The following is a 12,080-nucleotide window of genomic DNA, read 5'->3' as shown; positions in this document are numbered from 1 at the left end:
GCTGGTGTGACAAAGACAAGATTATCTACAGGCGAGCGGATGAAGAATTGCACAAAGTGTTTGAGCCGCAGGTGCACAGAGCAGGAAACAGGGCAGCGGGATAACCATTCGGAAGTGGTGACTTCTTCCACCAGAATAAACCCAAAGCCAGAGGCAGGCACCTACCTCAAGAAGTGTAGACGATTAAGAATCTTAAGAGCTTAAGACAGAGTTTTCAGCCTTTCAATGATTCAACCTTGACATCTTAAGCAGGTGGCCAGATGCCAGAGATGCTGAAAACTCACAGCTTCACCAGAAGACACATGGGTTGTATTAGGGTCATCTCCACCCTTCAGCCTTGGTGTGTCAAGTCTGGGGTGCACAAGCTGCACATCTACCACTCTACCACATAACTGTCCAAGAGACAGACCACGGAATGCACACTTGTTAGGTGAGCTTGCACAACCAAGCCATCCTCGCCATATGCACTTGTATGCCTAATTCATCACTTCTTGGGCATTTTTATTTTTTTATCTCTTTGATTTGCTCTCATTCAAAGCAGGCAGCTAAAAACACTGAGCTCTCCAGAGTTCCTGCTTTTCAGCAAATCAGAGACTGGAGAGAATACATATCTATCAATACCCTGAAAACAAAGAAGCAGAAAATGTCAAAGAAGCTCCAAGAAAGCAGGTAAATTTCCAGATACTGAAACAGAGACCAGAGAAAGTGGGCACAACTGTGGAGCTGGATAGTAAGCTGCATCATAGCTCTGTAGTTAATAAGGCCAAATGGCATCACTTCATTCAGCTGGCATCAATGTGACATTCCAGGCAACAGGACTTCAGCAACACCAATGTCTATTACTTGGGTAGGCATTTAACATAGATTAATTAAACCCTATCTATAGCCAACTGTAACACTAGTAAGAGGAATAGATGGCACAAATAGTGCTGTTTGCACAAATCCCCCTTCTCAAGTACTCTGCCACCTCCTCCTCTGCAACACTCATTTTAAATGCTGATGCATTTGCAAGAAGTAGGTTTATTTTTATGCAATCCCTAATGCAAAATGAAGCAACCCAACCAGGATAAAACATAAATGGCATCTGGGGCCATTCCTGAGCTGGAGAAAGAGATAAAGGAGCAGGTGTGTGCTAGGAGGCAGAGGGGCAGAGGAGTTCTTGTAAGGCAGAACCATGTGAAAGAGAGACTCCAGAAGGGACAGGCTGGCTGCAGAGCCCTTAAGAAGCTAGGAAAGCTCCTGTAGAGGTTCACAACCACCTTGCTGAACAAGGATGGGAGTTTCTCAAATGCAGGACAGATCTGGAACCCATAATGCAAAAGGGAAAAAACAGGGACATTTGGATGAGCTGCTGGGAATCCCTAAGCCAGAGGCTGACAGCTACAAGGGATCAAACATGGAGGAAAGATTTGAGAACGGTGCCCTCCATGGCCAGGTTGGTTTACACAGTGCCACCTGTCTTACTGAAGCGGAGATGTTTGAAGCAACACAGATGATCTGTTGGTTCTTCTCATCTTCCCAAACAGCTTTTGAACAGCAACTCTTCCTTTCCACTGCTTTTACTTCAGAAGACCTGAAGGATGAGTAACTGCAAATTTGAGAACTGGGTTTCACAGGCCAAGTTCTCCTGCTGTGAATGAGCCCAGTGACTTTGACAGAGCACTTGATGGGAATCTGGGCCACATTGTCTTTGGAGAGGAAAAGCACCACGGTGTGCTTCCCAAAGAGCCTTCTCAAAAATTAAGGCCTCAACTGGAGACTTGGGACTGACAGCTTAAAAAAAAAAACCAACACCTAGCTCAAAGTCATTCACTTCATCCAGCATGACAACACAGCTCTTTTCACCTACTATTCCTACAACCGCACGGTGGGCATCCAGCCCTGATAACACACACTTCCTCCCCGAATTATTTATGTTCACCAAGGGTCAGAGAATAAGGACAGCAAAAGCCTCCAGCTTGGCAAAAAGTTCTAGTCTAGCAACTGACTCTGATATCCATCCAGAGAGAAGTCCTAGACCACAAGCAATTGGATGTAGCTTACCACTACAGAGCCCTACAATCAACTGTTCACATCATCCCTCTGACTTTCCCTGACCTCATCACCACCACAATCAGCCTCCAAACTCTCCCAGTTCTGCACATATAACTGTTCTCCCTCTCCAAAGGAATCCAATCTGGTTTTCCAATTTCTTCAGCTTATTTTCATAAAAATTTTGCTGTTCCAAACCAGCCCTGCACCCTTGTGTACAAAACCATCCTTACCAAACCTCTGCTGAAATATCTGAAAAACGTTTTAAATCTTCTGGAATACAGAATTTCACTGAAACAAACCAGAGGTATTTTAGTTAACTGAGACTGCCCAATATTTGCACTGGAATTGTTTCAGGATAGGGAATGACCTTTCTTGGTAATAGATAATACAATCAGACTGCAGATACTAACAAATAATCATACTGTCTGTATGCATGTCAAGGGAAACATTATCAGAATGAGTGCATTCTTTCAATGGCTCAAGTTTATTAACAGACAGCTAGGCTTGGCCTTTCACAACAGCTGTTCAGTCTGAACAGACAGGAAAAAGAAAAAAACCCTAGTATCCTTCTACTGTAGAAGTCAGTCAAATACACAGAAGAACTGCCATTTCACTCCTCAGCTGATGAAACTATACCTTAAGGAGCGTTTCAGTGCAGAACCCAAGTATATTTCTCTATCTGAACACATTTAAACTGTTCCTGAGCACTGTTTCTCTCATAGAGCCTGCCATCCTTCCCACCAGATTTTTTTCCCCAAGTATATTTTCAAACTAATCTTTGAAATGTGCTGTCCCCTGCCACAATAAGTTAATCCCTTTTTTCATCTCTTGTGTCAGAAGCAAGATTTAGATCAGAGGGGTCATGTTGCACCCACAGAGAGGGAAGAACGTATTTCCCCAAGACACCACTTGACTACTTGAAAATTCAAAATGAATGAGCTGAACATCTAAATTGCAGGAAAAATTCCCTGCATTTTTTAAATATATTATTTGGCCTCCCCCCCACAAATGGCTGAGGAAGCAGGAATGGAAATAAGGTTGGCCCTTGCACACTCAAGACTCCCAGAGCTGGTAGGATTAAAAGACTTGCTATAACTTACAGGAATGGGTAACATTACCTACAAGGGTAGCTACAGGACCAGCACTCCTGCTAAGAAAAAGGATGCACAGATCTTCATTTTCTTCAAATGTCAGTCTATATACCTTATTTGGTATATGTTCATATCTGTCACTGGCACCACTCCAAATAACTCCAATGGGACAGAATTGCTAATTCACTCTGGAAATACCTTCAAACTCAGCTCTGAGTTGGTCAAGTCAAGCATTAGTGTTTCTGCCCTGATAAAATGTGCAATCAAGCCTCTATGCGAGTAGCATAAAGGAAAAAAAAAAAATTCTAAACACTTTTAGCTATGTGTTCAAACACAATAGTTCCTGTACCACTGAAGTTCCCCTTCTGTCCCTGCTGGCAAACAAGCATTGCAGTTCTGTCTAATGCAGTTTCAAAGCAGAGTGTTAGCAATTATCCAGTGAAAAATGTTTCTACTTCAGCTACAGTCTTTAATCTCCCTCATGAAAAGGTAACCTGGAAAAGAACTGAGAAAACAGTGTGGCCAGTTTAACAAAAAGTTCTAAAGCTGCTTAAAGCAAACAAACCAAACATGATCAATGAAAAACTACAAAAAAATAAATCATGTCAGAACAGGTTACCAGCTTTCTGAATTTGCATGTCAAATCTTTGCAGAGAGGGCAGTACTTCAGGCTTTGATATCTGTGTATTATCAAAAGACTAAATGTGACCCTCTGTTTCCACAGAGGGAATAGTTGTTTCAACTACTGCTTTCCTCTTTTATGGTAAAGTTTGCACTTGCCATCCTGCCTGCCAGCCTATATTAAGAACAAACTGCCACTCAGACTTCTCCTTTCTTCTAACGAAAGAGACAAGAAGAAAGGAGACACTGTCTGGCTTCTATGGCTCTCCTAACTGCACCCCTCTAGAAATGGAGATTTTCAAAAACTTCAACCTGCCAGCCACAGGTTGAGCAAAGTTTATTCCAGCACAGCCTAAATAATAGGGGGGAAAAAATAAAATTGTTATACACGTGTACTTGCAGAGGTTCGCGCAAACACAGTATCTGTTCCTCAATTCATAAAGCTTCTTCATAGTGATTCCAAGAGACCTCTTTAGGTTGTGTAATGCCAAGCTCTGGCTTCCAAGTCTTCCTTAAAATGTAACCAGCATCCAAAACTTTTGCTGAATGCAAGCTCTTTACGTAACCAATGAGAAACTTAGGAAAAGGCAGCAGGGGAAAATTAATTAAGCAACTGTGCAACTGTTTGCTGGCACTCACACATTCAGTATTGCAGCTGTTGGAGAAAAGCAAATATACAGTCCTTCAAGAAAACACTAAAATACAAGCTGATGTCGAAATAGACCTTGATGCCTTATTTCACCTGCCAGCAGCTCTCTTAAGGAAGCTTTATTTGTATTTTAATATTTGTTCCCATTTCACTGCTGTGGATTGGAGAATGCATAGCCTTCTGGTCAACATTAACATAGTCTTATATCCCATAAAAGAAGCAGCTGGTCCACACACTGAATTAGCCAGCCCACTTAGGCACCTGAGCGAGGCCAGCTGAACAAAACAGGGCTACAGGTCTGCATTGCTTGGGCAAATTGAGTTTATCTTTATGACATGTCAAGTTGCCAGTACAGCACGTCAGGGAAGACAGTCTGATCTCTGCATGTACAGGTAGACAGCCAGGACCGTAAGACGATCCTTGCAAAGCTACAGAACTCACACACTGGGCAGCTTAGGTGTCTGGTCACCACAACAGCAATGCAAAAAACCCAGCTGCTCTAATACCTGTCAACCTAAGCTGTCTGTTATCACTTCAGAAGTTTTTAGAACCAGAGCTTTACGACACATTAGGTTCCAAGCAACAGGATATTACCTCTCTGACCAAAGAGCCAGGAACAAAGGAAAACTTGCATTATTGCCGAAAACGCCAGTCCAGCTAGATGCTCAACACCTAAGGCTGCACACAGCTTTTCTCAATGGCTTGGCTAGCCATGTCATTTGCTAGTCATGTGCCAAAAGCATTTGCGATGTTGCAAAGAAACATTTGTGTCTGGAAACACAAAATCTTGCTTAACAATCAGCATGCATGATGAGGGGAGAAGACAGACAGCTCTGATATCTGTTGAGGAATGCTGACTTCTGTAACACTAATTCTATCCTGCCTAGAGCTTCATCAGAAGTTTTAACTAAGATCTTCCAGATCCTACCTTATGAACCTTTTCTTCACAAGAACTGCACTGAAAAGGGCTGGCTGTAAGACTAGCTCTTACAGGGAAGATAAAGTGACCAGGAATAGGGCTGAGCCTTTTCCAACCAGAAAATTCATCCATCCAAGAGATCTTGCTTCTCAGAAGAAATCTGTTGTCAACACCCAGACATAGGGGCTCCTTCAGTAGGGCACTGCAAGCACCCTGCCAATCAAACCATCCATGGGCAAGGAAACATGTGGAGCCCAGTTTCCTATTTCACCTCCTCCCTTCCCCATGCAGATTATCTGTTACCCAGTAATACAGTCTGAGCTCATACTGGTATCATTTGTACATCAGGAGCATTAATTCAGATCTCTCTCTTCTATCCAGTGCCCGTTTTCCAGCAACCTTTGGACACAAGGTACCTTTGAGACTCTACCTGTCACCTAAACCATGCGTTCCTAAGAAAGCAAGCTAACAGATATAAAGTAAAAAGCCCTTTCCTTGTCACCTAGGGAGTCCTCCATTAAAAACCAAATAAAAAAAGAAAAAAGAAAGTTTCATGACAGATCAGCAAGAGAACAACTAACTTCCATAGCTCTTCAGGCTATTTGTACTTCACTGGCACAAGGCAGATTGCCACCAATTTATCCTACCCTATGCAAAGCCAAGCAAAATCCATAGAAACTTTAAAGAGACAATAGGAAAACCAAAAAGGAACTTCTCCCAGGTAGGCGGATGTGATACTTCTCAATAACAGAACTTTCTCCACCTAGCATTTTTTTTGTGTAAAGCCTACCTCTCCATCTGCAGAAGTTCTACAGATTAGGCAGGCCTTGACAGCCGAATCCTGAAGCCATCTGTATTTAAATTTGGTTTAAGGCTCCTGGGTTCTGCTCATTGTTATATACTCCCCCCTGCTTCAACAGGGCTGAGATTTCATTCTAGGTGTTCCTACCTGCCATGCTCCACCTACTGGAGTCTGTCTTACAGGGAGGAAAAAAAAAAAGGTCTTATCAGGGCAAACACAAAATGCAAGCCATGCTTTCTGCAAACCCTACTCCACCCAAATCACAACGTCCTTGTGTCCAGCAAGGGACTACAAGGGGAAAGAAACAAAGGTTCTGGGAAAGGAAAAGATCCTTTCTGGACAGCAGACAGGCCGTGCTACTATGATTGTTACATGACACAAATTAATTGGAAAAAGCATTAGGAGATCAGGCTGCAGTGGCCTGCCAAAAGCAGTCCTCCACCTTCCTTTTAAGGGGCAGTGTCTTTGGTTATTTCTCCTTGCTGAGCTGCAAATTCTTTAGCAAAGCCTTTGGTTTACTTGCATATAAATCTTGGGGTTTATGGGGGTTTTGCCCTGTAGGGAACAGGAAATAAGCATCAGAAAGCCTGGCTACCAATAACTATGGTAATACTAGTCCTTTGAGATCAAGGCTACAACCCAGCCTTCTTGGAACTTGCAGCCAGAAGGGAGCAGAACTTTGCTCTGATAAGTTTAATCAGGGAAACTTTGCAAACATAGATGTGGGTAAACATTGGTGGGATAAACCAAGTTAAGCCAAGAAACAAAGCAGAGGTGATATTTCATGACAACACGGGACGGAAGTCAGTGGCAGAATCTACAACCTAAATAATACTCCCTAATGCAAGGGAATTTGGATGTCCAAGCTAAAATTTTCCAGGTCCTGGCACCCTGGCATTCCCCTTTGGTTGGGGACAGAGAGGGAGAAAAGTGGATGCCTTGGTCTGTTGGCACATCGGAGTAAAAAACACGAAAAAAATATGACAGCCTATACGTGTCACAGAACACAGACTTCTCGTTTTGCCCAGCTTTGTAATGAAAAAAAGAACAGAAGACTACCACTCCTATTGGATAGGAACTTCCCACGTTTAAAGTCTAGAAAAGGAAAAATTACAGAATCACAGATGGTTTGGGTTGGAAGGTACCTTTAAAGATCATCCAGTTCCAACCCCCTGCTACGGACAGGGACATCTTCTACTAGTTCAGGTTGCTCAAAGACCCCTCCAACCAGGCCTAGTCCAAAGTAAAACTCCCCATACCATGTATTAATGTATGTAAGCCCACTCTCACTCAGAACTTTGGCACATTAAGAACGAGTTCATCCCCTTCTACTCCTCTCCACACACACATACACAAAAAAATCTCCCAAGGAAAAACCTCTCTTTTCAATGTCAACTTTGCAATTCACCTCCATAGATGTACCTATTAATCTGTATGCTCTTTAAATTGTCAGTCAGTGCCTACACAGCCAATACTATCTTTCCACCCTGAATCTCTGCCTAGCGTGCTGGAGGAAAGCAAAGATTTTGATCCTTTAATGAGGATGCTCACTGCCAGCCAAGCAACAAAACCCCAATCCATTTGCTCCCCAAGCTCAACCCCCTCCTGGAACCTCGCAGAGGAGTCACCCTTGCACCAGGATTACATCAAGTCACCAAGATGCTGTTTTAATTTGTTCAAAGCAGAAATGTTTGTGCACATGCAGACTGACACACCCAGAAACAGGCCATTCTTCAAGAAAAAAAGAAAAATAAATAAAAATGGGAACTGTGGAAACTGGGGAGATCCCTGAAAATTTCAAAAGTATCAGATAGAAATTGATCACATAGAAGAAAGAAACTTTAATCGAGATGATGGATTACAGACATAAAGGAAAAAAAAACTTCAGATCCTTAGTGGCAAAGTTTAAAAGACCTTGCAAACACTAGGCACTCTCCAAGACACCGCAATATTGGAGCCATTACAAGTTTACTCCATTTTGGGAAGTTTAGAATTATGAAAGGTTCAGAGCTCAACATTTCAGCCTGAAAACCCTTCAGCTAACTACCAGATGAACAAAGCATGACTCCCAGCCTAAACCTCCCCATTGTGAGCTGCAAAGGATAACAGATGAGTTCCAAACTCGCACTGGTCCTTTCTGCTAGGTGGGCTTCTCTGGACAAAGGCATCAACTCACTTGATACATTTCACTGGACAATGGACAAATTATTGCCAAATATTCTACTTGAAGCTATCTTTGAAGAGAGATTAAAGGATGCCAGCCCATTTGCAAACAGCATAGTCAGCCCTTCTGCCCCATATTTCCTGTGGAATTGAGAAAATGTCTTCCAAAAATAGCCAATAGTTTTGCTGAAAGGCTCAAAACAAACAGTACTTCTGAAGGAATATCTTACATACTTTACATAATAGCCATCTCAGAAGGGAAAAAAAAGGATGTATACAGTGTTCCACTGTGAAATCTGCATTGAACAAAAAGACACCATTCTTTGCCTAACACAAGGCTTAAATTCACTATGAAGGAAACTGCTGAAGTCAAAGCCTCAGGGTTCAAGTTGGGAGGAAGATACCACTCTGAAGGGAAGAATTTTTATCCTAGATTCAAATTGAAAAAAGATATGCAAAAGGAACACTGTCAGATTTTTTAAGCCTCAAAAAGGAAAGTTCAACCCCAGTCAGCATCCCTCATACATTTTTAAGCGCTGCTGTGTACCCAGATCTACCTCTGTACACTTGTGCTTACCTTTTTTATAAATTTTAATTATATAAACACCTGATCCTTAAGTTCAAACACATTGTTTAACCTTTCTGCTAAACACAGCGTCACAGCCTAAATACCACAAGACTAATACCAGTATAGTGCAGTAACCCTTAGTGCCTTCCTTGTTACTTCTTATTCAGCTGTACCTTTCCTCACAAGCTGAAAGTTAACATTCATATGTTTGACTTGGCGAACCTGTCCGTGAGAGACAAGGGTAAAATACCTAACACTCCACTAAAGAGGAATTGTTACAGATGAAGCTGTAGGCATATGAAAAAGCAAGTCAGATGATGAAGCAAGCAATGCCATTTTTTTCTTTTTTGAGAATATTTTGTTTGCATTAGTATAACAACAGGAGAAGGGCCTAGAATTTGTGTTAACTTAATAAGCAAGTGCTTTGGGCTTCTTTTCCTTTTCTCCTTTGATGGAAATGAGATGTGCTTTTTCAACGTAAAGAGACACACTGCCAATTTCAGACCGCGCAAATCACTTGCAATACATGGCTAAACTCTTGATTACGACTGTCGTGGCTCACACATTCCCAGTCACCACCAGGGAATAAGCAAGGAAGTGAACTGGATCTCCAGTTGAGAGGAATTTGTGGAAAATTCTCCCTATGAAAAGAACCTGCATGCACTGAGATAAGGAAGGGAACGGCCTGGCAGGCCACACTTGGCTCCAAGTTGCTTCGATAAGTACAATAACTTCATCAGCAGGCCAAGGAGCTCAACCTTTACCATTGACCTTAATATTAACTAAACATATGGTTGCCGTCTGGTGGCTAATATCAAATTAATTTAACACCTATGATGAGTTCAGGGTGGACCAGTTACCAAGAGACAAATTTCCCATCCTGCCCCCTCTTGGAACCGCAGGAAAGGGAAAAACCAGAGATGTGGCCATGCTCATTCTAGTTTACATCAAAGCCAGGACCTTGCTGTTGCAGTCAGTTCCATACCGGATCTGCTCTTCACCTGGGCCTTTTACCAAGCAGTCAGGCAAGTTCAAATCACACTCCTAGTTTCAGTAAATGAGCTTAAACTAGTGGAAGCAGCATATGCAGTATTAGGCCTGGCAAGTTTAGGTTGCCATTCTGACACAGCAGCATTCTACAAGTGCCGGCGATGGGCACAAGGCTCATGCCAGCACTGCATCCAATTCCAAACCTCCAAGATTAAATCTAGCTGCTAAAGATAACTCGCAGGGAACAAGAGCAGCAGTGGGGCAGATCTGTTTACCCTCCCTCCCTCAAAGATGCACCAGTCCTTATTCAGTCAATGTCATCTCACAGTAAATCACTGAAAGCCAAGATGAGCGTGCCAGAGATAAAAGCAGCTGATCAATGTCCCTGCATAAAATGTCCGATAATCCCTACACAGAGCTGGCATCTGGCATCATATGCAGCATGCCAGAGAGATGAACATGAAAAGTATCCATTGCATATTCCTGGCACCTTCTGCTGACACAGAGGTGGGCGGAGAACAGGAAAAGGGCTCCTGGGATTCACAAAACACCCCTCCCTTAGCAGACATCAGCGGAGTCTTTAAAGACCGTATGGCTTTTACTTTACCACCATTCCAAAACCTGGAGCTCAAGGTCAGTAAAGCAAGTAGCGGTTATTATGCTATGTTGCTAGAAGATAAGGACGCAAGTGCCCACTCCTCTTCCTCACCGTCTTTTAGCACTATCGCAAAATACAGCTTGATACTGCCGCATAAAGCACAACCTACATACGGTGTAAAGAAGGTCTCCTCCTGCTGAAACAATAAGCATCTACATGTTCAAAACAAGCGTGCGGCGCTCCGTTCTCCCTCCCTTCTCCCAGCTGCACCCGATGCCATGTTTCGGCAAAGGGATGGCAAACCCCTACAGCTCGAACAGCGGTATCCCGCGTTCTCAAGATGCGAAGGGGCCCTAAATCCGCAGAGAAAGCAGCTGCCAGCTCCCCGGGGGGGAGGTTTCAGCCGCGGTACCCGCATCGCTCCCCGCATCCCAGGGAGCCGGCGGTACCCCTTCTCCCTTTACCTTCTCCTGCGCCCGGGTCAGCTTCTTCTGAACGTTGATGGCGATTTTCCCAGCGGTGACCCCCTTGCTGCCCAGCTCGGCCATCTTGCCTCCTCTTTTTAACAGGCGGACTACCGAACGCCAGAGCCGGCACGAAGGGGGGGGAAACCCGGCGGGCAGAGCAATGGCCCCGGCCACGGCCACCGCCGCCTCCCGTCCACCGCCTTTTAAAGGGACAGTGCGCTCAGCGCCGCCTTAAAGGGGCCGAGCGTCGCACCGGGAGAGGGCAGCAGCAGCACAGCTGGGGACCAGAGGTGCGGGGCTGCTGCTGGCAGGGGGAAGAAGTGCGAGCAGGTCTTTGAAGAATTTCCCTTCCCTGCCTGCTGCTACTGAGAGGTCTCTCGCTGCAGCCTGTGTCAGAGGCAGCAGTCAGGGTGAGAACAGCTGGAAAGCATCGCAAGAAAGGAGGTGGGATTGAGGAAGGATGCCGAAGGGCCTGCCTCAGCAGGATATTTACAAACGCAAAGTGAGAAATTTAGGTTCCTGGGGGGATGGTACCTGTAAGTAAATCAAAGCCCTGCTTTTAAAAGGCAGGCTGAATTTTCAGACAATTCCATCCTTCAATGGAATTGTCTGAGCCAGCCTATTATAGGATCCAGGTAAATGCCTGCATCAGAAATAGCGTAGCCAGCAGGGTGAGGGAAGTGATCATCCCCCTGTACTGGGTACTGGTGAGGCTGCACCTAGAATACTGTGTTCATTTCTGGGCCCCTCACTAGAAGAAAGACATTGAGGTGCTGGAGCGTGTCCAGAGAAGGGCAACAAAGCTGGTGAAGGGCCTGGAGCACAAGTCTGATGAGGAGCAGCTGAGGGAACTGGGATTGTTTAGTCTGGAAAAAGAAGGCTCACTCTCTACAACTACCTGAAAGGAGGTTGTAATGAAGTGGGGGTTGGCCTCTTCTGCCAAGAAACAAGTGACAGGACAAGAAGGAATGGCCTCAAGCTGCGCCAGGGGAGGTTTAGATTGGATATAAGGAAATATTTCTTCACAGAGAGGGTGATCAGGTATTGGAACAGGCTGCTCCCAGAAGTGGTGGAATCACCATCCCTGGCCCTCAGTGACATGGTTTAGTGTTGGTCTTGTCAGTCCTGGGATAACGGTTGGACTTGATGATCTTAAAGGTCTTTTCCAACCTAGTTGA

General features: G+C 44.2%; 1 protein-coding gene across 5 annotated transcripts in view; it reads right to left on the bottom strand.

Moving 5' to 3' along the window:
- The window catches only part of BIN1 (bridging integrator 1), a gene marked incomplete at both ends in the record, with an annotated part of 92,255 nt that extends 81,272 nt beyond the window's left edge, over positions 1 to 10,983 (bottom strand). For all 5 annotated transcript variants that reach the window (XM_080621488.1, XM_080621491.1, XM_080621489.1 and 2 more), the window contains one exon: positions 10,900 to 10,983. In XM_080621488.1, coding sequence (XP_080477614.1) covers positions 10,900 to 10,983 — 84 coding nt within the window. The remainder of the gene's footprint in view (positions 1 to 10,899) is intronic.
- Positions 10,984 to 12,080: the final 1,097 nt, after the last annotated feature.

The sequence above is a fragment of the Psittacula echo genome, assembly GCF_963264785.1.
Source record: "Psittacula echo genome assembly, chromosome: 6".
NCBI lineage: Eukaryota > Metazoa > Chordata > Aves > Psittaciformes > Psittacidae > Psittacula > Psittacula echo.
The sequence above is the reverse complement of the archived record's forward strand: the minus strand, read 5'-3'. Positions and strand labels throughout refer to the sequence as shown.